Source organism: Salmo salar, chromosome ssa06 (genome assembly GCF_905237065.1).
Source record: "Salmo salar chromosome ssa06, Ssal_v3.1, whole genome shotgun sequence".
Classification (NCBI taxonomy): Eukaryota; Metazoa; Chordata; class Actinopteri; order Salmoniformes; family Salmonidae; genus Salmo; species Salmo salar.
Window position 1 is genome coordinate 40,242,545 of NC_059447.1, and position 21,975 is coordinate 40,264,519.

The 21,975-nt window shown below is 44.6% G+C and overlaps 1 protein-coding gene across 2 annotated transcripts; it reads right to left on the reverse strand.

Annotated features, from left to right (window-relative positions):
- Nucleotides 1-4,523: 4,523 nt before the first annotated feature.
- LOC106607313 (histone-lysine N-methyltransferase EZH1) lies at nt 4,524-21,942 on the reverse strand. Of its 2 annotated transcripts, none has more exons than XM_014204153.2 (20): nt 21,649-21,942; nt 20,403-20,592; nt 20,186-20,311; nt 18,774-18,896; nt 16,634-16,751; nt 16,164-16,373; nt 15,316-15,418; nt 14,427-14,590; nt 13,229-13,320; nt 12,917-13,079; nt 10,351-10,532; nt 9,179-9,270; nt 8,939-8,967; nt 8,689-8,814; nt 7,208-7,386; nt 6,885-6,980; nt 6,637-6,718; nt 6,443-6,523; nt 6,261-6,345; nt 4,524-6,102 (listed from the first exon to the last, which is right to left on the reverse strand). In XM_014204153.2, the coding sequence occupies exons 2-20, from the start codon at nt 20,586-20,588 to the stop codon at nt 6,042-6,044; spliced, it is 2,298 nt and encodes a 765-aa protein (XP_014059628.1). In that variant the 5' UTR covers nt 20,589-20,592; nt 21,649-21,942; the 3' UTR covers nt 4,524-6,041. The 2 variants fall into 2 exon arrangements, with proteins under 2 accessions (XP_014059628.1, XP_014059629.1); XM_014204154.2 differs by having other exon boundaries at nt 6,214-6,345.
- Between the last annotated feature and the right edge of the window lie 33 nt (nt 21,943-21,975).

Consider the following 21,975-nt stretch of genomic DNA (forward strand, 5'->3'; position numbering starts at 1 on the left):
GAGAAATAGGATTTTTTTGTTTGTTTTTGTACAGAGATGTACAATCACCTGTTACAGAGTTCATATTAAACCAGTCAACAACCTGGGTCAAATGTGCTTTGAAGCCTTTTAGGGAAATAGTCGACTTATTGATATATTATGTAAATGTCTACGCTGCGATGCGTTTATTTGAAATGGACTACAGTACATGCACATCCTGCCTAGCATCACTGCGATGCCACACCTTAGCTAGTCCATCCATGCGTGGTCCCTGGAGTGTGTGTGCTTGAATGTACAGTAGACGTGTTGGTTTGTGTGTTCACAGTTCTGTTTGTCACCTAACCCTCCCTACTGATGATGAGGATAGTCTCTGCACTGATGATGTGAATGATCCAACTCACTTGTTGTTGTCCACCAATAGCAGAACAGTGAGCAGATAGTGATTGGGTGCAGTCCGGACAGGCTCCTCCCTCCTCGGATGTTGCTCTACAGCTTTTGGTAATCAGTGACTACACTGAAAAGAACAGGAAGACCAGAACATTGTTTATGCTCCCAATTCACCGCTTTATTGACAACGTTTTGATCTGAACCGGATCTTCATCAGGTCAAAATATCAGTATTTTTAAGGATTTGCATATGACCACAACCTTTACTACACTGTATGACACCATCAGCTCTTAGATCTGTGCTGATTGGCGGTCTATAGCAAGTTCCCTACCTTACACTCTTAGAAAAAAGGGTTCTTCAGCTGTCCCCATATGAGAACCTTTTTGGGTTCCATGTAGAACCCAAAAAGGGTTCTACCTGGAACCCAAAAGGGTTATTCAAAGTGTTCTCCTATGGGGACAGCCAAATAACCCTTTATGGTTCTATATAGCACCTTTGTTTTCTAAGAGTGGAATATCAACTTAAACTTGGCCATCCCTATAGGGTGACCGCCAGGGTGAGCAGCTAAGGTTCTCTGTGTAAAGGAGACTCAAATGTAATAAGGGGTTGAGGGAGTGAGCACAAGGGTGAAGGAGACGAGGATTCTCTCCGTCCTACAAGCAGGGTGTCATCATATGACAGACTAGTGTTGTTCCCTACAGCAGAGGAGTGGCCTACAGATAGAGCTAGGGCCAGGCTAGAGGGAGGAGCAGGCAGGGGAGTCTAAGAGGGCCAGACCCCTCTGTGGGTCGCTACCCGATAGAATCTTGCAAGAGGAGGCACCAGACAGTTAGTGACTGTATGACCTAATGTAGCAGGTGTAAAATAAATGCCTGAGCGGGGTCCCCACATCTGGTTTTCAGGGGGAAAAGAAGCTAGGTTGAAGATACTGTATCCATGAAAACCGGATGTTTCAGGTTTCTTAAAACCCTGCTGAAGGTGGTGACCGACTGCAGGACTTTGTGTTTGTGACCACACTGAAATCGTGGAGGTATTTTTTCTCTCCTTTTCTGTTATGTTGGTTTTGTTTTGCAAAAATTTCACTGTAAATGACCATAACTATGTTAATCAAAGCAAAACCAAACTGACACTTCAATAAAGAATCTTGAAGGAAATTCAAATGGTGTATTTTCCCTTTACCTGTTAACAAAGGCACAATGTGTCTGTCTAGTGTACAGTCATAATAAATCCATGTTGGTATAGGGAAAATTGGAACACCGCAGATGAAACCAGTGGGGAAATTAAGTTGGTGTTACCTGAAGCCAAGCTCCAGCACCTCATGGTATTCAAAGAGTAAAGTAGGATATAGTACAATACTCCATGGTTAGTGTTAGGGTTGTGGCTGAGGCTAGGGGTACAGTCGTTGCCAAAAGTTTTGAGAATTACACAAATATTAATTTCCACAAAGTTTGCTGCTTCAGTGTCTAGATATTTTTGGCAGTTGTTACTATGGAATACTGAAGTATAATTACAAGCATTTCATAAGTGTCAAAGGCTTTTATTGATAATTACATGAAGTTGATGCAAAGAGTCAATATTTTCAGTGTTGACCTTTCTTTTTCAAGACTTCTGCAAACCGCCCTGGCATGCTGTCAATTAACTACTGGGCCACGTCCTGACTGATGGCAGCCCATTGTTGCATAATCAATGCTTGGAGTTTGTCAGAATTTGTGGGTTTTTGTTTGTCCACCCGCCTCTTGAGGATTGACCACAAGTTCTCAATGGGATTAAGGTCTGGGGAGTTTCCTGGCCATGGACCCAAAATATCGATGTTTTGTTCCCCGAGCCACTTAGTTATCACTTTTGCCTTATGGCAAGGGGCTCCATCATTCTGGAAAAGACATTGTTCGTCACCAAACTGTTCCTGGATGGTTGGGAGAAGTTGCTCTCGGAGGATGTGTTGGTACCATTCTTTATTCATGGCTGTGTTCTTAGGCAAAATTGGCTGAGAAGCAACCCCACACATGAATGGTCTCAGGATGCTTTACTGTTGGCATGACACAGGACTGATGGTAGCGCTCACCTTGTCTTCTCCGGACAAGCTTTTTTCCGGATGCTCCCAACAATCGGAAAGGGGATTCATCAGAGAAAATGACTTTACCCCAGTCTTCAGCAGTCCAATCCCTGTACCTTTGCAGAATATCAGTCTGTCCCTGATGTTTTTCCTGGAGAGAAGAGGCTTCTTTGCTGCCCTTCTTGACACCAGGCCATCCTCCAAAAGTCTTCGCCTCACTGTACGTGCAGATGCACTCTGTACTGGTGGTGCTTCAATCCCGCAGCTGAATCAGCTTTAGGAGATGGTCCTGGCGCTTGCTGGACTTTCTTGGGCGCCCTGAAGCCTTCTTCACAACAATTGAACCGCTCTCCTTGAAGTTCTTGATGATCCGATAAATAGTTGATTTAGGTGCAATCTTACTGGCAACAATATCCTTGCCTGTGAAGCCCTTTTTGTGCAAAGCAATGATGACTGCACGTGTTTCCTTGCAGGTAACCATGGTTGACAGAGGAAGAACAATGATTCCAAGCACCACCCTCCTTTTGAAGCTTCCAGTCTGTTATTCGAACTCAATCAGCATGACAGAGTGATCTCCAGCCTTGTCCTCGTCAACACTCACACCTGTGTTAACGAGAGAATCACTGACATGATGTCAGCTGGTCCTTTTGTGGCAGGGCTGAAATGCAGTGGAAATGTTTTTGTTGGGTTTCAGTTAATTTGCATGGCAAAGAGGGACTTTGCAATTAATTGCAATTCATCTGATCACTCTTCATAACATTCTGGAGTATATGCCAATTGCTATCATATAAACTGAGGCAGCAGACTGTGAAAATTAATATTTGTGTCATTCTCAAAACTTTTGGCCACGACTGTAGTGTTGAACCAGGATGTGGACAAGAAGCTAGGGTTAGGGATAGGGTTGTGGTTGAGGGTTAGTGTTGAACCGGGATGTTGACATGAAACTAGGGCTAGGGTTGTGGTTGAGGGTTAGTGTTGAACCGGGATGTGGACATGAAACTAGGGTTAGGGCTAGGGTTGTGGGTTAGTGTTGAACCAGGATGTGGACATGAAACTAGGGTTAGGGCTAGGGTTGTGGTTGAGGGTTAGTGTTGAACCGAGATGTGGACATGAAACTAGGGTTAGGGCTAGGGTTGTGGTTGAGGGTTAGTGTTGAACCGGGATGTGGACATGAAACTAGGGTTAGGGCTAGGGTTGTGGGTTAGTGTATAACCAGGATGTGGACATGAAACTAGGGTTAGGGCTAGGGTTGTGGTTGAGGGTTAGTGTTGAACCGAGATGTGGACATGAAACTAGGGTTAGGGCTAGTGTTGTGGTTGAGGGTTAGTGTTGAACCAGGATGTGGACATGAAATTAGGGTTATGCTAGGGTTGTGGTTGAGGGTTAGTGTTGAACCAGGATGTGGACATGAAATTAGGGTTAGGGCTAGGGTTGTGGGTTAGTGTTGAACCAGGATATGGACAAGAAGCTAGGGTTAGTGTTGAACCGGGATGTGGACATGAAACTAGGGTTAGGGCTAGGGTTGTGGTTGAGGGTTAGTGTTGAACCGGGATGTGGACATGAAACTAGGGCTAGGGTTGTGGTTGAGGGTTAGTGTTGAACCGGGATGTGGACATGAAATTAGGGTTAGGGCTAGGGTTGTGGGTTAGTGTTGAACCAGGATATGGACAAGAAGCTGGGTTAGGGTTGAGGGTTAGTGTTGAACCAGGATGTGGACATGAAACTAGGGCTAGGGTTGTGGTTGAGGGTTAGTGTTGAACAGGGATGTGGACATGAAACTAGGGCTAGGGTTGTGGTTGAGGGTTAGTGTTGAACCGGGATGTGGACATGAAACTAGGGCTAGGGTTGTAGTTGAGGGTTAGTGTTGAACCGGGATGTGGACATAAAACTAGGGTTAGGGCTGTGGTTGAGGGTTATTGTTGAACCGGGATGTGGACATAAAACTCGGGTTAGGGCTGTGGTTGAGGCTACATTTAGGGTGGTGGTTGAGACTAGGGTATGTTCAACCCTGACTCATCCTAGCCCCCCACCCCCCCCGAAATAGCGCTCCCCGCTCCCTCACTTTGACTGACAATGGTACTCAACGACAAGATGCATATAGTAATAATGTATAAAGTTAAAGTTTTATTTTCATAGGCATAAGTTGTACATAACGCTAAATTCCATATTGTTTCAGTCATCTCTGTGCAGAAAGATCTCATCTTGTCGTGGGTGTAAATGTTTTGGACTTAAGGATAAAATCCTGGGTGAATATCAGACCTGGATGTCAGTTCCACAATTCACTTTTATATAGTGTGACAACCTGATCAGATGGATGGTTGTACGTACACAACATCCAGGTGGGGCACTTGAAAATTGGAATTGTCAAAAAAACCCTTTATTTTTCCTATTTCATTTTCCCGTGACGAGTATAACCGTAAAATGGTTACCTGTAACACAGTCCTGTCCATTATATACAATACAAACACCATAATGACAACCCTTCTCTTTCAGTTTAGATTCATTTGGCACTCACAGCTAGTTCAGGGAAGACTATAGTGTTCATGGTTCTTATATACGAATATAGTCTTTTTGGAGTTAGAAGAGCTGACGCTCATGTAAACTGAATGGCAAATGCTTCATAAAGTATACATATCACTGAGTACCAATGGCACCGGTGACTAGAGTTGTCAAACTAAAGGAGGAATGAGATCTCCCATCAACCACCACTTCAGAGTTCACATTCAGTTAGTCGGTTTCTCGTACGGTAGGGCATATTTTTTTGAAGAACATTGATATAAATGCACAAGTTATTTCATTATGTATGAAGGGGTGGTGTTGATGCTATAGCCACAGAGACAGATCAGATACAGAGCTTAAGCATTATCATGAGTTTAGCATTGCCTCCAAAAGCTACCAGGAAGAGGCTATTTCTGAGTAACAGGAAAGATAACATGACAGGATATTGAGCTCCTCCATAGAGCTGCATTTGAAAATAAAAGCTAATTTTCTTGCTAATGTGCTTACAGTTCATTTTAAACCAAAAGACAACACGTGCGCTGTCTTGCACTGTTAATAGATACACTGTAGGCTAAAAGCTAGCGTTGCTCATTGAGAGGACAAGCAATAGTTAATAGATGTGAGTACAGTAACAAAAATACAGAGAGAATAACACACAGCATGTTTTCATGTTAGAAATAACAACAATGCCGTGAGGCTGATGGTACAGTATAAGAGATACATTGAATATATACTGTAGATAGTAGGTTTTGTTGCCATTCTAATTGCTTGTTTCGTTCCAGAAGCTTCCCGTACACAGTTTCGATAGGTGAGTGATAAAGCAGTGGGGAAGTGTGTCATACAGAGAAGAAGTGATTTCACTGATGTGGTAGCAGGAGGAAATTGTCACCAAGGGAGAAGAAAACCATTTAGTCACAGCACTGTTGTCAATGCCCCCATTGTCAGTAACATAGATCAGCCATTTTAATTCATCTCCATTATGGTGAATGTTTCACAGAGGCCAATAGAGCTTGTTTGTTGTGGCGTTGTGGGGAGGAGCAGAAGCGTTACCAGGTGGCGGAGGGAGGGGGGGGGTCAGTCAGCAAAGGGTCAGTGCGGGTGGTTGAAATGCAGCAGGTTAATGCTAGGCCACGTCGACCTCTCTCTCTATGCCCACATACTTCAGGGCATCATCCTGGCTGTACCTGTAAGGGGCAGGAGACAGAGAGTCAGGACAGTGTGAAGCGTCAGTGTAAAAAAAAAACACGTAAGTCATCCCACAAATATCAGAGACAACCAAAGAAGGACTGCGATACCGTATTGTATCGAAGGCTCCAGTGTTCCCATGGCCACAAGGCTCTACCTATAGTCGAAGAAGAGCTCCTCCCCCTGTAGGATAGCCCGTTTGGCAAAGATCCCGATGCGATGGTCTCCATTCACCATGACCACTGCAACAACAACAGCCATCACATCACTGATTTGTACACGTCACCAAACCAAATCATCCCACAACACAAGGCTTTGTAATTTTCTACGTGATCCTACCCTTAGCGTAGCAGTTTGGGTTCACCGAGTGATTCGCGAATCGGATTTTATTCCCTTTCCTTGTGGCGTCCACGACAAAGTCTGTTGAGACATAACAGGAACAGTGTCGGCTCAGCGATCACAGAACACAGCGACTGTGATGCCCTTTAAAGGGTTAACTGTGCGTCATCAGAGTGTTGAGGAGTCATTATTACCATTGTTCAGGTTGAAGAGGAAGCTGGACATGTATTTGTCGTAGATCCTCCCCCGTCGGTCCGCCTCATCCTGCGAGATGAGCTGCAGACACAGACAGTTTCAGAGTGTGATGGTCAGACTAAATGTTTTATACATTAATACAAAGACGTTCATACAAACGCATACTGATACCGTATAAACCCCACACCCAACTATACCCCATTACATGATAAAGAAAGCTACGTTCAACAGTTTTACGTAGCCTCACCTCTCCACAGTACTCTGAGATGAACTCATTCTTCTGAACTGACTCTTTGATGAAGGTGCCCCACCCTGCCACGTTTGAGGGGGCCAGCAGGAGGTGCTGGGAGAGGTCAGAGGTTAAAGTTGGCTGACATTTACAGAAAATGACAAGACAACACTGGAATAATACAACTGTGCCTTTAATTCCTCAGCAAGTCATAAGCATGTTAATATGGGTTCTGACTCTGACCTGAATTCAGACACAGCACATCATCAGCTATCAAGCTACCTGTAAAACCAGCTTCTATTTTCTATTCCTTTGGACTGGAACATGACCCGCTGGCCTACCTTCTTGAGCCCCCTTTGGATGCTGCAGTTCTTGCAGGAGACTACCTTGCTGTCCCAGTGGTCCGCGGCTCCACAGGTCATACACAGATCTGGGTCACATTCCCTCACCGCCAGGTAGCAGGGACACTGCTTGGTGTTGCACTGGGTCTTACAGCGGCAGCCCGGGAAACGGTTCTGGCCTGGAGAACAACATAACACCCCAGGGTAGTGTTCAGAGTCAGACAGGGGAACGTTCAGCGGAGAGGTTTATAGTCGCTTTTAGAAACAGCATAGAAACATACTGCTGTAACAGAGAGGCCATATGAGTTATATGCCTCAGTGGACTAGAAAACTATTTTGTAACAGAATTCTCTGTGGCTGTGTGGCGAACGGCAACCGCATTTTCATTAATGAACGCTGCCTCAACGGTAAAAAAAAAAAGCTGCTGCTCTGTAATGTAACTCATCAATCACTGACCTCTGCTGGCAGCTATGCTGAAATACAGCTGTGCTGAGAGTAATGGAAAGCCTTCCGGGCAGAGGAAGAAGGAAAATGAGCAGCAGACAACTTAAAACGTCCCTCTCCTCTCCAACAGGTTTAGCTGTAGGACAATACTCCATAACCAGAGCAGTAACATTAGTCTTGTCTCTCCTCCTTCCTAAGTCTTCCTCCCTACAGTTTGTGTGGCTGTGGGTGTGCATCACCGAACAGTGTTCAGTCGTAGCGGTCTGTCTCGTATAAATGTAGGGATGGATGTTGTAGCTCAGGCACCGTGCCTGTCACATCTCTTTGATTCCTCTCCAGGGCTGTGGAGCTCACACATAAAACCCTCCATACGCTGCTTCCTGTCAGAACCAAGGAGGGGGGAGGGAGAACTGTATTTCTATTAGAACACAAAATGAGCCAAACCTGTGAATTCAGAGCCAAGCTCTCTCTCTCTCTGTCTCTCTCTCTGTCTCTCTCTCAACATTCCTTCCTTCCGCCCTGTGGCCATTTGTGGAAGTGCGTGGGCCCAGCGGTTCTGGCTCATTTCTCCTGGGATGAATGTGTCAGAGCATTGTGAACACAGCCCCATGCTGAACAGATGCCCATGCAGCTAACCAAACCCTGCCTGCCAGAGGACAGCTTATCCTGCGAACACACAGCGAGGAGGATCGCCTTACACACTGTTCCACTGTCTATTATGGCCTGTCAAAAGGGCCTTTTTATCCACCGAGTGAAAGAGAGCTAGGCTTCAGCAGAATTGTCCTGTGAACACATTCCTATTCCCATTACAGAGTTGAGCTGTGAAACCTCTCGCTGTCAGTACAGGTAATTGTAGTAAACATTTACCACAGCCAGTTTAGTGGAAGGAATGTTCAGTATGTGTTGAAATATGTCTTTTTTTATACTGATATGTCTTGGACTTCTGCAAAGGGTCTGTCTGAGTTGGGAAGCGGTGTGTGTGTGTGTTAGGACGTGGTGGAGGCAGTGGATGTGTGTTTGGGTAAGGTGACACTCACACTCGTGCTCACACTGGCAGAACTTCTCACAGAAATTCTGGGTCATCACACAGGGACAGGAGCTGTCACATGGGTGGTCCGGGTGGTCACATGGCTGGTAGTTGTACACCTGATTGGACAAGTTATCTAGAGAGGACAAAGGCTTTAATTATACAATGAGCAGATACATCATTTTGAATTAGTGTATAAGAAATGCATTTGACAATGTTAATTTGACTATTTCAATACTTCAGTCAAGTGAAGAACTCACCTTTCTTGAGCTGTATCTTTGCCCATAACCTACAGAAAAAATGAAAAACACTTTCAATAATCATGACTATTTCTGTACAAAGGTATTTGAAAAGAGCAGTTACTTTCATGTTCTGCAAGGTTTCATCTATTTCTCCCACTGATCTGTGTGTGTCAGTGTCCATTCTCACTACATTCCTATGAGGTCATGCTGCAACAGGGACAGGGAGTGAGCGAGTGTAAAAGTTGGCGGCCATCTTGCCTGTGCTTCCTCTTCTTCTTCTGAGGGGAGTTGCCACCATCCTCCAACGGAACACGATGGATCAGGACCTCTTTCACAGCAAACTCATACACCTTAAGAAGAGAGGGAACACACACATTAAACACACACATGCAGGCACATTTGTCCACGCATACACACAGATATGACGCAACTATACACAACTATGCAGAATCTTGTGCGATTCTGGACTTGGTCCCATTGTGTCGTTGAGTGTCTCTCAAATTAAGCTGGGAAGCGCATCGCTGCATGTGAGTACTCCATAAAACACCCCGCCCTCTCCTCCCTTATCAGAACCCACCACCATCTCAGCGTAATGCATGCACACGCGCACACGCACACACACACCTCCCCGCCATCCCACTCCCCACACACACCCGCAAAGCCCCAAACCACTTCTGCCTGCCAAAGAAAACAGATTTGGCTTCCTCCCTAAAACAGACATAGACACATTACGCAGAAGGAGGGACTGGGAAGCTCGTAGCAGCGGCGTTTCCATCCAGCCAAACCACAGGCTCTCTGAGGGGTAACAGGGCCATGCTATAGAGTCACACTGGCGTTGTGTTGGGGGCCGGGATGCTGCTGCAGGGGGCAAAGCTACTTTACGATGTTTGTGGCGGATCTCTGTCGTCGCGCTTCCCCCTCTTTGTTTCTCGGTCTTTGTCTCTCTGTTTTGTTTTGGAGGATTGGAACGTGTCTCTCAATAGCTTTGTAAATCTGATCAGAAGGCCTAATATGTTCCCCATACAATACTCCCATAACTCCCCCATAGTAGAGACGCATAACACCCCCACAATACCTCAGATAGGAAGGGATCCGTTTGCTATAAGCCGTCTGAGCCCGGAGACCGTGACGGAGTCTCGGAGAATAACAAAGATGTCATGTCGTAAAAGTCCTAATTTATGACTCCGCGTGTTGTTTACATTCCATTTGTAATCATCCCAATTTTCCACACAGTATTATGAGTTACGACACTTGTATCAATGCCAACACACTGCAACACAGTCACAGCACCACTTCGTTGTTATCTTGTCGGTTTTGTACTAGTCTGTAATCTGCTTTGGTCATTAGTGTGTTGGCCAGGAGACTAGCTTTAACTGGCGTATCAATAGAGTATATGAACATCTGGTGGGTGTAGGATCTTGGTGGTTCACCTGTTTGCAGGTCTTGGTGCTGATGAGGCGAGCGATGGAGCAGAAGTTGTTGTAGTAGGTTCCGTGCAGCACTCTGAACAGAGACTCCTCAGCCCCACTCCACTGGACAGGAGGTTCCACCTGCTCCCTGTGCTCCTCCCCCGGACACAGCTTGGTGGGGGTCTGACAGCGAGAGTTGCTCTCTGACCGGACGCAAAAACACACACATGCGCACGCACACAGACACACGGAACAGAGAGAGGGGGGCATTTGAGACTCACGTACATACACCCACTGCTAAAGGCAGAGAGCGACATGTTGCTTGGCAACAGGTTCAAGGCTGTGTTACTGTGACCACATGCTATGACTGGGGAATGCTTATTAGTCCGCTCTCACCAATCTGTTTTTACACATGATTTGAGCTAGTGGGGAAGGCCTCTGGGCCACCAGCTTAACCAGTAGTCTGTCTTCAACATGAAGAGCTGCAGTGACATCACAGTACAGATATTAGTTCCTTCCAAACTGAATGCAAGAGAGCGACAGCAGAGAGAGTGAGTGAATGATTAAGACAGAGGAAACGAGAGCCTGAGGAGAGTGCTCTTTCTCCCCTCCCACTGTTCTCCACATGAGTCTGTCAACAGAAAGAGGAAAAGCAGGGAGAGAGGCTGAGTGAAGGATCTATTGGTTTTGGGGCTGAAACCCATGATTGGATTCTTGTGTTTGGAGAGCGAGTGAGAGTGAATAGTTTAAAAATAATAATAACCATCTTCAGCCAAGGTTCTCTTTTCTGATGAACTGTATTCAGCACAGATGAACCATTCTGGCAGATGAGCATTATGGGGAACTTAGTCGATCCATTTTGTCATTAATACACTGAGGTATGACAGATATACTGTAGTACCGTAGCAGCTGAGGCATTAGTGTTCTCCTACCTGAGAAGATAGGAAGCTGGTAGTCTCCTATTCATGGGTTGCATCTTCCATCACAATATTGTTTTGAACATTAGTTTTGGACTGATGCCCAACTGAGCATCCTACTCAATGTAGTGTCAATGAGCGCCGATGAAAATGTAATCAAAAGTGCCCCAGCTAGCACAGTGGATCTGGACCGATTCCGGTGTGAGTTATCTGGCCCAAATGTATTACTTGGGCCTCGGGCCGATTGAGGCTACTCTCTGGCAGATGATTACACGGGCTGCTTTATATAATGAACATTTCATTATTTATTTTTCCAGATTTTCTCATTGTTTCTGTGATCAAAAATACAATTAACATTTAAATTAAAATTCTTTAAGAGTCCTGTGTAGTATTTTGATACTTTGTGCAAGGCAATTGATAAGCATTACAAACTTTGTGGATGGCGCTTCCCGAGTGGCGCAGCGGTCTAAGACACTGCATCGCAGCGCAAACTGCGTTGCTACAGATGCTGGTTCGAGACCGGTGCCGGGCGCGACCGGGAGACCCATGAGGTGACGCAGAATTGGCCCAGCGTCGTCCAAGTTAGGGGAGGGTTTGGCCGGCCGGGATGTCCTTGTCCCATCGCTCTGTAGCGACTCCCGTGGCGGGCCAGGCGCATACACGGTCACCAGGTGTATGGTGTTTCTTCTGACACAAAATGTTTTTTTGTGGATGGGTATAATTTGTATGTATATAATGTAAAATAGTAATATTTAAAATGACTAAATCAGGTAATTTTGTACACATTTATTTACACTTGCATCGGGCTGCTTCTGGGTGGATTCTGGTAAGATGCCGGCAAAGTCGGCTGAATTCTGGTAGACGGAAATGGCCCGATGTACTTGGGCCGATTCTGGGCAGTCATTCATTTTGATTCCGGGCCAATTTAATCAGTTCCGGCCGCCCGGAAGAGGACTGCTTCTGGGCCGATTCCTCATCGCTAACTGAGGAATTACAGTGGCTTAGAAATACAACGCAATTAAAAAAGAAGGCAAATAAATAAAAACCTTTTGTCATCATTTTGATGTCGCCAGATTGACTTTAGATGCAGTATAACGTTAGCTATTTAGCTAAGATTGAGGGGAGGACAGCGGATTTTAGCTAGCTACGTTAGCATTGATAGCTATGTTTAAAAAACTTTGCCAGCTAATGACAACATTGCCATCTGTCTAAAGTCAATTTGTTGTATTTCCAGGCCCAATAGTGTAATTTAGACTGAACAGTCGTTAGCCTCCGTCCAGAATGACTGGGCTTATCACCACTTTAGGGCACCACTATGGCACCGCCCGGTAGAGAGCGCCTTGAGAACGTTCATAACAATGGCATGACACAACCGAGTGACGGAGGTGCAACCTATGAATAGTACCTTAGAAGCTAGTCTTTCCCATAATTGTCTCTTAAAGTACTTACGGACCAGACAGACTAACATGAACATCGGCCGTGTGCAGTGGGTGGCTGTCCTATTGCCTCTGACCACAGAACATCGGTCGTCATTTTCTGTTCATTTCCCAACGATTCTACATGTTGAATCGCCACTGTTTGCCGACACCCAGCAGGTGCTGTACTGTGCACCGCTGACGTTCGTGTTGGTCTGTCTTGTCCCTTATAATGCTAGTGTTTCCCCAAGCTACCTGAGGAGCTGGTGGTCTCGTGGTCACTATCCACCTCCTTGGCCTCCTCAGTGGTGCCTGACGGGCCAGGGCAGCTGGAGCTGGGAGGGCGTGGCTGTCGCCGCCGCCGCCGGGACTTCTGGGAGCGCAGCATCTCCTGATCCGCAAACTCTTTGGCCCCTTTCTTTAGAGGAGGGAAAGAGGAAGAAAGGGACAGAAATGAAGAGATAGAAGTGTTAAAGAAGGGATGAATGGATCAGAGCGTCATCATTGGCTTGTCTGTCTGTTGTCGGGCAGTTAAACACAGAGGACATGTAGAGGATCTGAGCTCACCTGTAGCAGAAAGCAGTCCAGACCACAGGGCTCTGTCTCCATGCGAATCTCCTTGCTCTTCCTCTTGTAAACATTGGGCGTAGCGTGAAAAGCTGGAAAGACAAATACTATTAGTATACTGATAGTAACAATATACTGTATGTTAGTAGAACAGTAATACTAGGGACGTAAAACATTTAGCCTGCTGCACAGACCCTATGGACACTCTAGTCTAGAGCGCCTGGTTAAACTGTGCTTAGGAGCATATAAATTCTCTCCATGGTTAAAGTAGGAAGAAATATATGTCATTGTTGTAAAAATGTGTGAGTCTGCTACATTTACTATTATCATATATAAAAAATATTGAATTACTTTGACATATTTAATTAGGTTACATTATGCTAATTCCCCAATGGTGGACAGAACGTGTTACTACATTACACATACTAATGTTTTCACCACACAAGAATTGCAGGAAATACACATACTTTTTACCTCAGATTGGTGATGTTAGTATTACCGTTTATAGTCAGCATGATCTCACAAAATCAATCGCATAAAACAGATCTTTGGTTTAGTACCAGTGGCCGTGTCCAAATACCCATACTTGCGTCCTAAATAGTAGGCACTTTGGGTATGCAAAAATAGAACGGGGCAGAATGACAGATTTTTACCTTGTCAGCTCGGGGATTCGATCCAGCAACCTTTTGGTTACTGGCCCGACGCACTAACCATTTAGTAAATACAAGTATTCTGAACATGTGTAACACGTGTAACTTTTATGTATTGGTCTTCAAAATATCACAAGTATTTCATCATATTGATTATGAATTTGGACATTTAAAACATTTTCAATGTTTTTTAAGGAATACAAACGGTACTTTAAAAATGATTTTTAAACTGAATTCTACTTTATCAGGTAAAAACTACTGAATGAGCCCAAAAACGTGCTACGATTCATTGATTTTGATGATATTAGTGAAATCGTGAAAATATGTTTGTCCTGGCTAGTAATAATGCATTTATTATAACACTAGAGATTCCAAGAGAGTCCGAGAAAGAAAGAGAGAAAAAAGAAAAATATTAATCTAGAGGAAAAGCCACATGTTGACAGATGTCAATAGGTTAAAAACACAGAGAGAGTTAGTTAGAGAGAGAGAGTTAGAGAGAGAGAGATACAGAAACTGAAAGAAAAGAGTAAACCCATAGGACACATTACGGTGGAGGAAGCAGTCGTATTTGAAGCAGCGCCTGCAGAACAGCGTATGGAAGGAGTGTAGGGACTGCTCCCGCTGGACAGACTTGGCGAACGGCCCGTCTATGTTAGGGGTGCAGAGGGGGGGCAGCTTTACCGGGCTGGGGGGCTCCAGGAGGTCCTTGTACCTAGGGAGGTGTCATTTGGGGAAGAAGTGGATAAAACAAAACATAGCCTTACCATGCATAATATAACTTTGTATTAGGATTGTATTTTGTATGAGCATGGTATATGGCATTATATACAGTAGAAGTGGGAAACTACAGTAAGTAGCTGTATTCTGACTCAAGTAGGTCTGTGCCAGGGGTAGGCAACTAGATCAGGCCGCAGGACGATTTTTGTCGGAGCGGATGGTTGGGTGGCCGGAAGATAATTATAATAATTTATACATTGCAAATAGACCACAACTAAGCCCAAAAAGAACCTGCATTTGGAAATAACAATAATTTCATACCTTGATTACATTGAGACACGATCAAGTAAAAAAAAATGTATTTGTGGGAATACTTGGGAACAGATTTCCTAAATGAAACAAATATTTTGCTGAATTCCTGGTGATTTTACAGTCCTTTTCTTTTTTACGAAAAACAAAACATCATTATTCTTTGTTTTACTAAAAACTTTGCGGGGCCCAGTTGCCGACCCCTGGCCTATGCTCATTTGCAGGTGGATTTGGAGTGTTAAGTTTGCGGTATTTTCGAAGAAAAAGATGGGGATGCAACGACTTTTCTATTGAGCGCGAGAAGAGAGGGAAGAGAGCATTATTAGCATGTCCCTGCGAGCTCCCATCTCCATGGTGAACACTAAGCAACGCTCGACTAAGCACAGCACAGTTGTTGGGTACTTTTCTTACTTTTCCTTCAGCTCCTCCGTTGTACCCTTGTAGGGGAACATCGAGGCGATGGCCGTGAATATGTTATCATGCGGGATCTTCTTATTGGCAGGCAAATCCCTCACTAAGAAAGGTAGTGAAAAGAAAAGCAAAGAGCAGATAATTAGCAACTCAACCACCCCTTTTCTAGTTCCAATTTCCCATTGAGATGTAATTGTATTTGCACTTTTTGCCATGTAAGCAATCTATTGGAACGATAGCAAAGTCCCGATCCGATTGAGAAGGACTGTTTGTCCATGTGCTCTGTGTATTGAGAGAGTGCCAATGGGTGTGTCATACTGATGTGTTCAGTGTCTGATGACACAATATCTCTCTATGTGAGTGTCACACCCCCTCCCCATAATCCCTGGTGCTCTCTATGTGCCAGAGGTCAAAGGGCCTTGTAACCAGAACCTGGTCGTATTGTATTGGTGTTATGACCAAACATGTTCCCCATCCACCCAGTCTGTCCCTGGGACTGGGACAGTCTCTAGGTAAACAATGCCAGGCAGTGCCACCGTGCTGGGACAGAGCGACCTGCTGGCTCCTGTACAACATGGGGTACAGTAGAGTCACAGTGATCAACCTGACCTGTACCCTCTGTTCTCTCATGTCACTGATAAGAGTAGGAGGACAAGTCTATAGCAAATACAAATAAGCATGCACATTTCCCTTCAGATAGTCCAGCATAGTAAAACCAGTGACTCTCATATAGAAAACAGCACGTATTGCCTTTTGTTAGATAAGCATCCAATCACATCTAGGAGACATGAACTACTGTATGTTAATTGTGGTTACATCTTCCAGTCAAGACTCTGGAGGACACTTACCCTCTATGACACTCCTCCTCTTCCTCCTGAAGAAGGCTGTGGGCCCCACCTTGGCCTCTTCAGTCCCTTCCTCAGCGCTCTTCCTCACCCCGTTCTCCTCCTCCTCTTTCCCCCCTTTCTCCTCCGCCGCCTCCTCCTCTTCCTGGTCTGAGTACTGGCTCAAGGCCTCCACCAACTCTTTAAAGATCTCATCGTTGATGAACCCTCCCTCTGGGAGACAAACCACCCAGTCAACATGTCAGCGCCTACTGATGACATCATGCAATATACGTCAGCACATATCCCCTAAACAATTTAGATTGCCCCAGCAGCACACAGCAACGCACGTACTGTACCGATGACATCCTGGAGCACGTCTAACCCCCACATCTCCAATAATATAACTCTGTGATAGATCAGGCTGACAGTGTGCATAATCGAAACAGGACAGAAAGGATGATAGCCCTAGTCTAGGTAGGTAGGCAGGTCACCTCTGTCTCCATGGACACCGTCATAGTTGTCGATGAGCTCCTCCAGGAAGGCCTCGTCCTGCTCCAACACCTCGTCTCCCATGTAGGGGATGTTATGGAGGAACGTCTCATCCTCCACCTAGGAAACCATTTTTATTGTATTTTTTTTTATGTAACTAGGCAAGTCAGTTAAGAACAAATTCTTATTTACCCCGGCCAAACCCGGATGACGCTGGGCCAATTGTTCCCCGCCCTATGAGACTCCAATTCAACAAACACATTGTCACATCTGGCTGTGTGTGTGTTAATGTGGCACATGAATAAAATCTGTGTGCATATGTTCATATTAGGGTTTTGATACCTGTGTAATAACAACGTAGTAAAGTTAGAAGCGACCTATCATGTTGTTGCACAGTAATTGAGAAATTACTTTGTTATTGCATAGAGATGGGGTTGAGCATTTATTGTTATTACACAAGTGGAATAAGGACGTGTGTTTTTCCTGATGTGTATGTACACTACCGTTCAAAAGTATTAAAACACCTACACATTCACAGGTTTTTCTATATTTTGACTATTTTCTACATTGTAGTATAATAGTGAAGGCATCAAAACTATGAAATAACACATATGGAGTCATATAGTATCCAAAAAAGTGTTAAACAAATATATTTTTTGTATTTGAGATTCTTCAAATAGCCCCCCGTTGCCTTGATGACAGCTATGCACACTCTTGGCATTCTCTCAACCAGCTTCACCTGGAATGCTTTTCCAACAGCCTTGAAGGAGTTCCCACATATGCTGAGCACTTGTTGGCTGCTTTTCTTTTACTCTGCAGGCTGACTCATCCAAAACCATTTCAATTTGGTTGAGGTTGGGTGATTGTGGAGGCCAGGTCATCTGATGCAGCACTCCATCACTCTCCTTCTTGGTAAAATAGCCCTTACACAGCCTGGAGGTGTGTTGGGTCATTGTCCTGTTGAAAAACAAATGATAGTCCAACTAAGCCCAAACCAGATGGGACAGCGTAACGCTGCAGAATGCTGTGGTAGCCATGCTGGTTGAGTGTGCCTTGAATTCTAAATAAATCACAGACAGTGTCACCAGCAAAGCACCCCTACACCAAAACACCTCCTCCTCGATGCTTTACCGTGGGAAATACACATGTGAAAATCATCCGTTCACCCACACCGCGTCTCACAAAGACAAGGCGGTTGGAACCAAAAATCTCCAATTTGGACTCAAGACCAAAGGACAAATTTCCACCGGTCTAATGTCCTTTGCTCGTGTTTCATGGCCCAAGCAAGTCTCTTCTTATTATTGGTGTCCTTTAGTAGTGGTTTCTTTGCAGCAATTTGACCATGAAGGCCTGATTCACACAGTCTCCTCTGAACAGTTGGTGTTGAGATGTGTCTGTTACTCGAACTCTGTGAAACATTTATTTAGGCTGCAATTTCTGAGACTGGTAACTCAAACTTATCCTCTGCAGCAGAGGTAACTCTGGGTCTTCCTTTCCTGTGGCGGTCCTCATGAGAGCCATTTTCATCATAGCGCTTGATGGTTTTTGCAACTGCACTTGAAGGATCTTTCAAAGTTCTTGAAAATGTTCCATATTGAGTGACCTTCATGTCTTAAAGTAATGATGGACTGTCGTTTCTCTTTGCTTATTTGAGCTGTTCTTGCCATAATATGGACTTGGTCTTTTACCAAATAGGGCTATCTTCTGTATACCCCCCTACCTTGTCACAAAACAACTGATTGGCTCAAACACATTAAGGAAAGAAACTAAAAAAATATACTTTTAACAAGGCACAGCTGTTAATTGAAATGCATTCCAGGTGACTACCTCATGAAGGTGTTTGAGAGAATGCCAAGAGTGTGCAAAGCTGTCATCAAGGCAAATGGGTGGGTATTTGAAGATTCTCAAATCTAAAATATATTTTGATTCTTTTAACACTTTTTTTGTTACTATACGATTCCATATGTGTTATTTCATAGTTTTGATGCCTTCACTATTATTCTACAATGTAGAAAATAGTAAAAATAAAGAAAAACCCATGAATGAGTCGGTATTCTCAAACTTTTGACCGGTAGTGTATACTGAATGTGTGTGTGTGTGTGTGTTTCTCTGTGTGTGTGTGTTGTCGGGAAAGCCCCATACCATGAAGTTCTGCTGCAAAGGGGACCAGGAGTACATGAAGGGGATTCCTGCCACGGTTGTCAGGGGCCGCATGGCAACCGCCTGAGCTTTAAACGCTGGGAAGCCAAACTCCACCATGCACAACTGTGATTGGACCAGAGACAGATGGGTGAGTATGACAAAGGAGGATAGACCAGCACTGGATTATAACCAACAGGTAGGCTACTATTACCCAAATGAATAAAGACAATGCTATACCCACTCACACTACTCTGAAATGAACTAGGAAACAAATACCAAGACACTAGAGAAGAACATAGTGAGAGTTTCAGGAATACAAGATGCTGCTCTGTCTGCCTCCAGGCTGTTTTCATCATAGGTTCTGAGAGAGTTGAGTTATTGATCTCAGTAAGGCAGCCTCATGAACCCTTTTTGGCAGCTTAGCATCTCCCTGAAAAGGGATGAAAGATCACAGTCCCGTCAGCCTGATGGGAGAGCAGACCCTGGCCTGGTTAATGAGGAGGCAGGAGCCAGAATGGGATAGTTCATGGCCAAAATGTAGACTTCCCCTTAAATACACATACACAAAAGTAAATATTCTTCATGAGATGGCCATAGAGAATAACTAGTGCTGCAACATTTTGGAAAGGTCTAGAACGTATCTTTCTTATAAATTGCTGAGGTGTACTCCCTTTGAGGACACAAACTCAAGTACATAGTACAAATGTTATGAAAAATCTGATATTATTTTTTTCCTGTTCAACAAAAGTGGCACAACAGGGCTTGAAGTGACTGAAATGCTTTCTAAATATAGTAACAATCAAATTATAAACGACTTACTGTAAGATTTCACCTTTCTTATAACTGTAAAATAAACGTGATCACACAAACGTTCTCTGGGCAATCCAGAGACACCATTCAAATGTGTGCAGACCAACAATGTCTACAAACCCTGGATTGCTGATGCTATGTATTGGCCATTGAGAGGCTTTGAAGCAACCGGTCGGCCATATTGGCATTCCACAGTCGGAGCAGTCCTCCATAGGAATGAAAGGAATTCTAAAGTATTTCAATTAAATGTTTCAAAGACAAAATTACACATATTTAAGTATTTGGTGCAGACTCGTTACAACCTCATTTTTAAGCACGAAGTGATTTTGTCCATCTGTGACCAAGAGAAAGTGGTCTTGTTTCAATTCTACAAAATTATTTTGGATTTTTTCCTGTTGAGAGCTATAAATCCATCTGAGAACATCAATGGGAGATGAAACTGCTATTGTTGCATCTGCTAGACTCTCCCGTTTCGTAAGAGCTATTGCAAGCGCAGCTACGAGGTTCACTGGCACAGGAAATCTTTGCTTTGTCTGGATAGGCCAGAAAATGTGATGCGTCGCCTCCTACTGTATGTCTCTCGATCCTTTTGTCTCTCTCACCTTTTTGCCGGGTAGCGCTCCACCTGGGGTAGACAGGGGAACTGACTGGATCCTCAGCTTGGACCACTCCTCGTTCAGAAGGTTGGTACGTTCCTCTATCTTCTGCCGGTTGGACATGAACAAGGCCTGGAAAAGACAGGAAATGTAAGAAGAGTTTGTAATACCTATACACACAATCTCTCTCTCCCTCTCTCTCTCTCTCTCTCATTATCCTTACCTTGACCTCCTCTGCGTTTTTAAAGCGTTTCAGCTGACGGAGGCGCATGTACTCAGACTTCACCCTCTTCCTCCACTCCAACAGGCTTCGGGAGGGTATGTTGGAGGCAGGACAAGGTGTTGGGGTCAGGATTAGGGCCGGGTCCGGGACTGGGTCTGAGACAGGGACCTCTGGGGCCTCCTCCATGGTCCTGCACAATGATAGAAATGACTGGCGTTACTGGCACTGACACAAAGACGAAACACATGGAAGTGCCCTGGTCAATCATGCTAAAGAACACTTTTCTATTTCACCAATTCCTAAGGGTCCATTTTTGTGTTGTTAGAAGTAGTATTAAAGGAGGATATCACTGTTCGTGTGAATGTGGTGTGTGAATTGGTTGTGCCTAACTCCAAAAACACGTTTTACTTGGATCTGGGATGTGATAACATCAATGGCAATTGGAAAAGTAATTTTCCAAGAGCTTCCCGTAAGAGAAGTGATTCAGCCCCCCCACCCCCCCCCCACCCCACCCCACCCCCCACCACACACACACTCGCAGCCAAACGAAACGCATGACTCAAACTTCTGCATGCGTGTGCGTGAGCGAACCACCGCCCCCTTCTGTTAGCAAAAGCACCAAGGACTGCATTAAAAAGGCTTTTAAAAAAACACCTTCCAGTGCATCCTGGTCAGCGCTATAATGTGCCATTCGTAATCGTATCGTGTGGGACTAGAACAACGGAATCATAAAATAACGGGCCTATAATAAAGTGAAACCGCAAGCACGTCAAACTTGTCATATACCCAGACGAAATGGCAGTCTGAAAAACACGTTCTCGCCTGCACATACATTAGTAAAAGTGGGCGTTTCTCTTCTGAAAGCCAATATGAAAACAGAGCAGCTAAGTGCGTAGTACACTTTTCCAGGATTTCATAACATCTTCCGCAGAATTCTATAACCAATCCCACAAAATAAATGTCGCGCTGCGTAAAGGCTTTTCGTTTTCAGGGCAAATGAGTCGTATTAACCGTACCAGGCATTAGCCTTCCTTCGAATCCTACACCCTGAGAATCCTACACCAACAGTCGATAACAGAAGTCACATACGCTGGTGCATCGCCTATCCGTTTCAATTGTGTTCGTTTTACGCAATGGACAGCTTTCACGCCCAACCAATAACATTATAATGTGATATTTCTAATGCGCTTCTCTGGGATGCGCGCACACATGTCCAGTTTTGATACAGTGTCGCAGTTAGAAATACCTTTAAGGATCCTCGTGTCCTCTTATTTGTAGCGACTTGTGCTCGCCACTAAAGCGTTGAACTCCCCGTATGAAATCCACCATAAAATACGGATTTCTTCGCTACGGACGCGAAGTAAATAATAGGGTCCGTGTATTTGTGTTCACACGCCGATGGGATCCGAAGATTCCTATGTCGTCCGCAAGCATGCTGAAATTGAAGTTGTACAGTTAAAAGCTGCGCACTTAACTGGCTCAGTTAAACGAGTGACGTCTTTATAGTGATCACACCGTGCTTGGTAGCTGGACTGGGGTAAAAAAGCGTGCGACTTGAAAGTATATGGACATT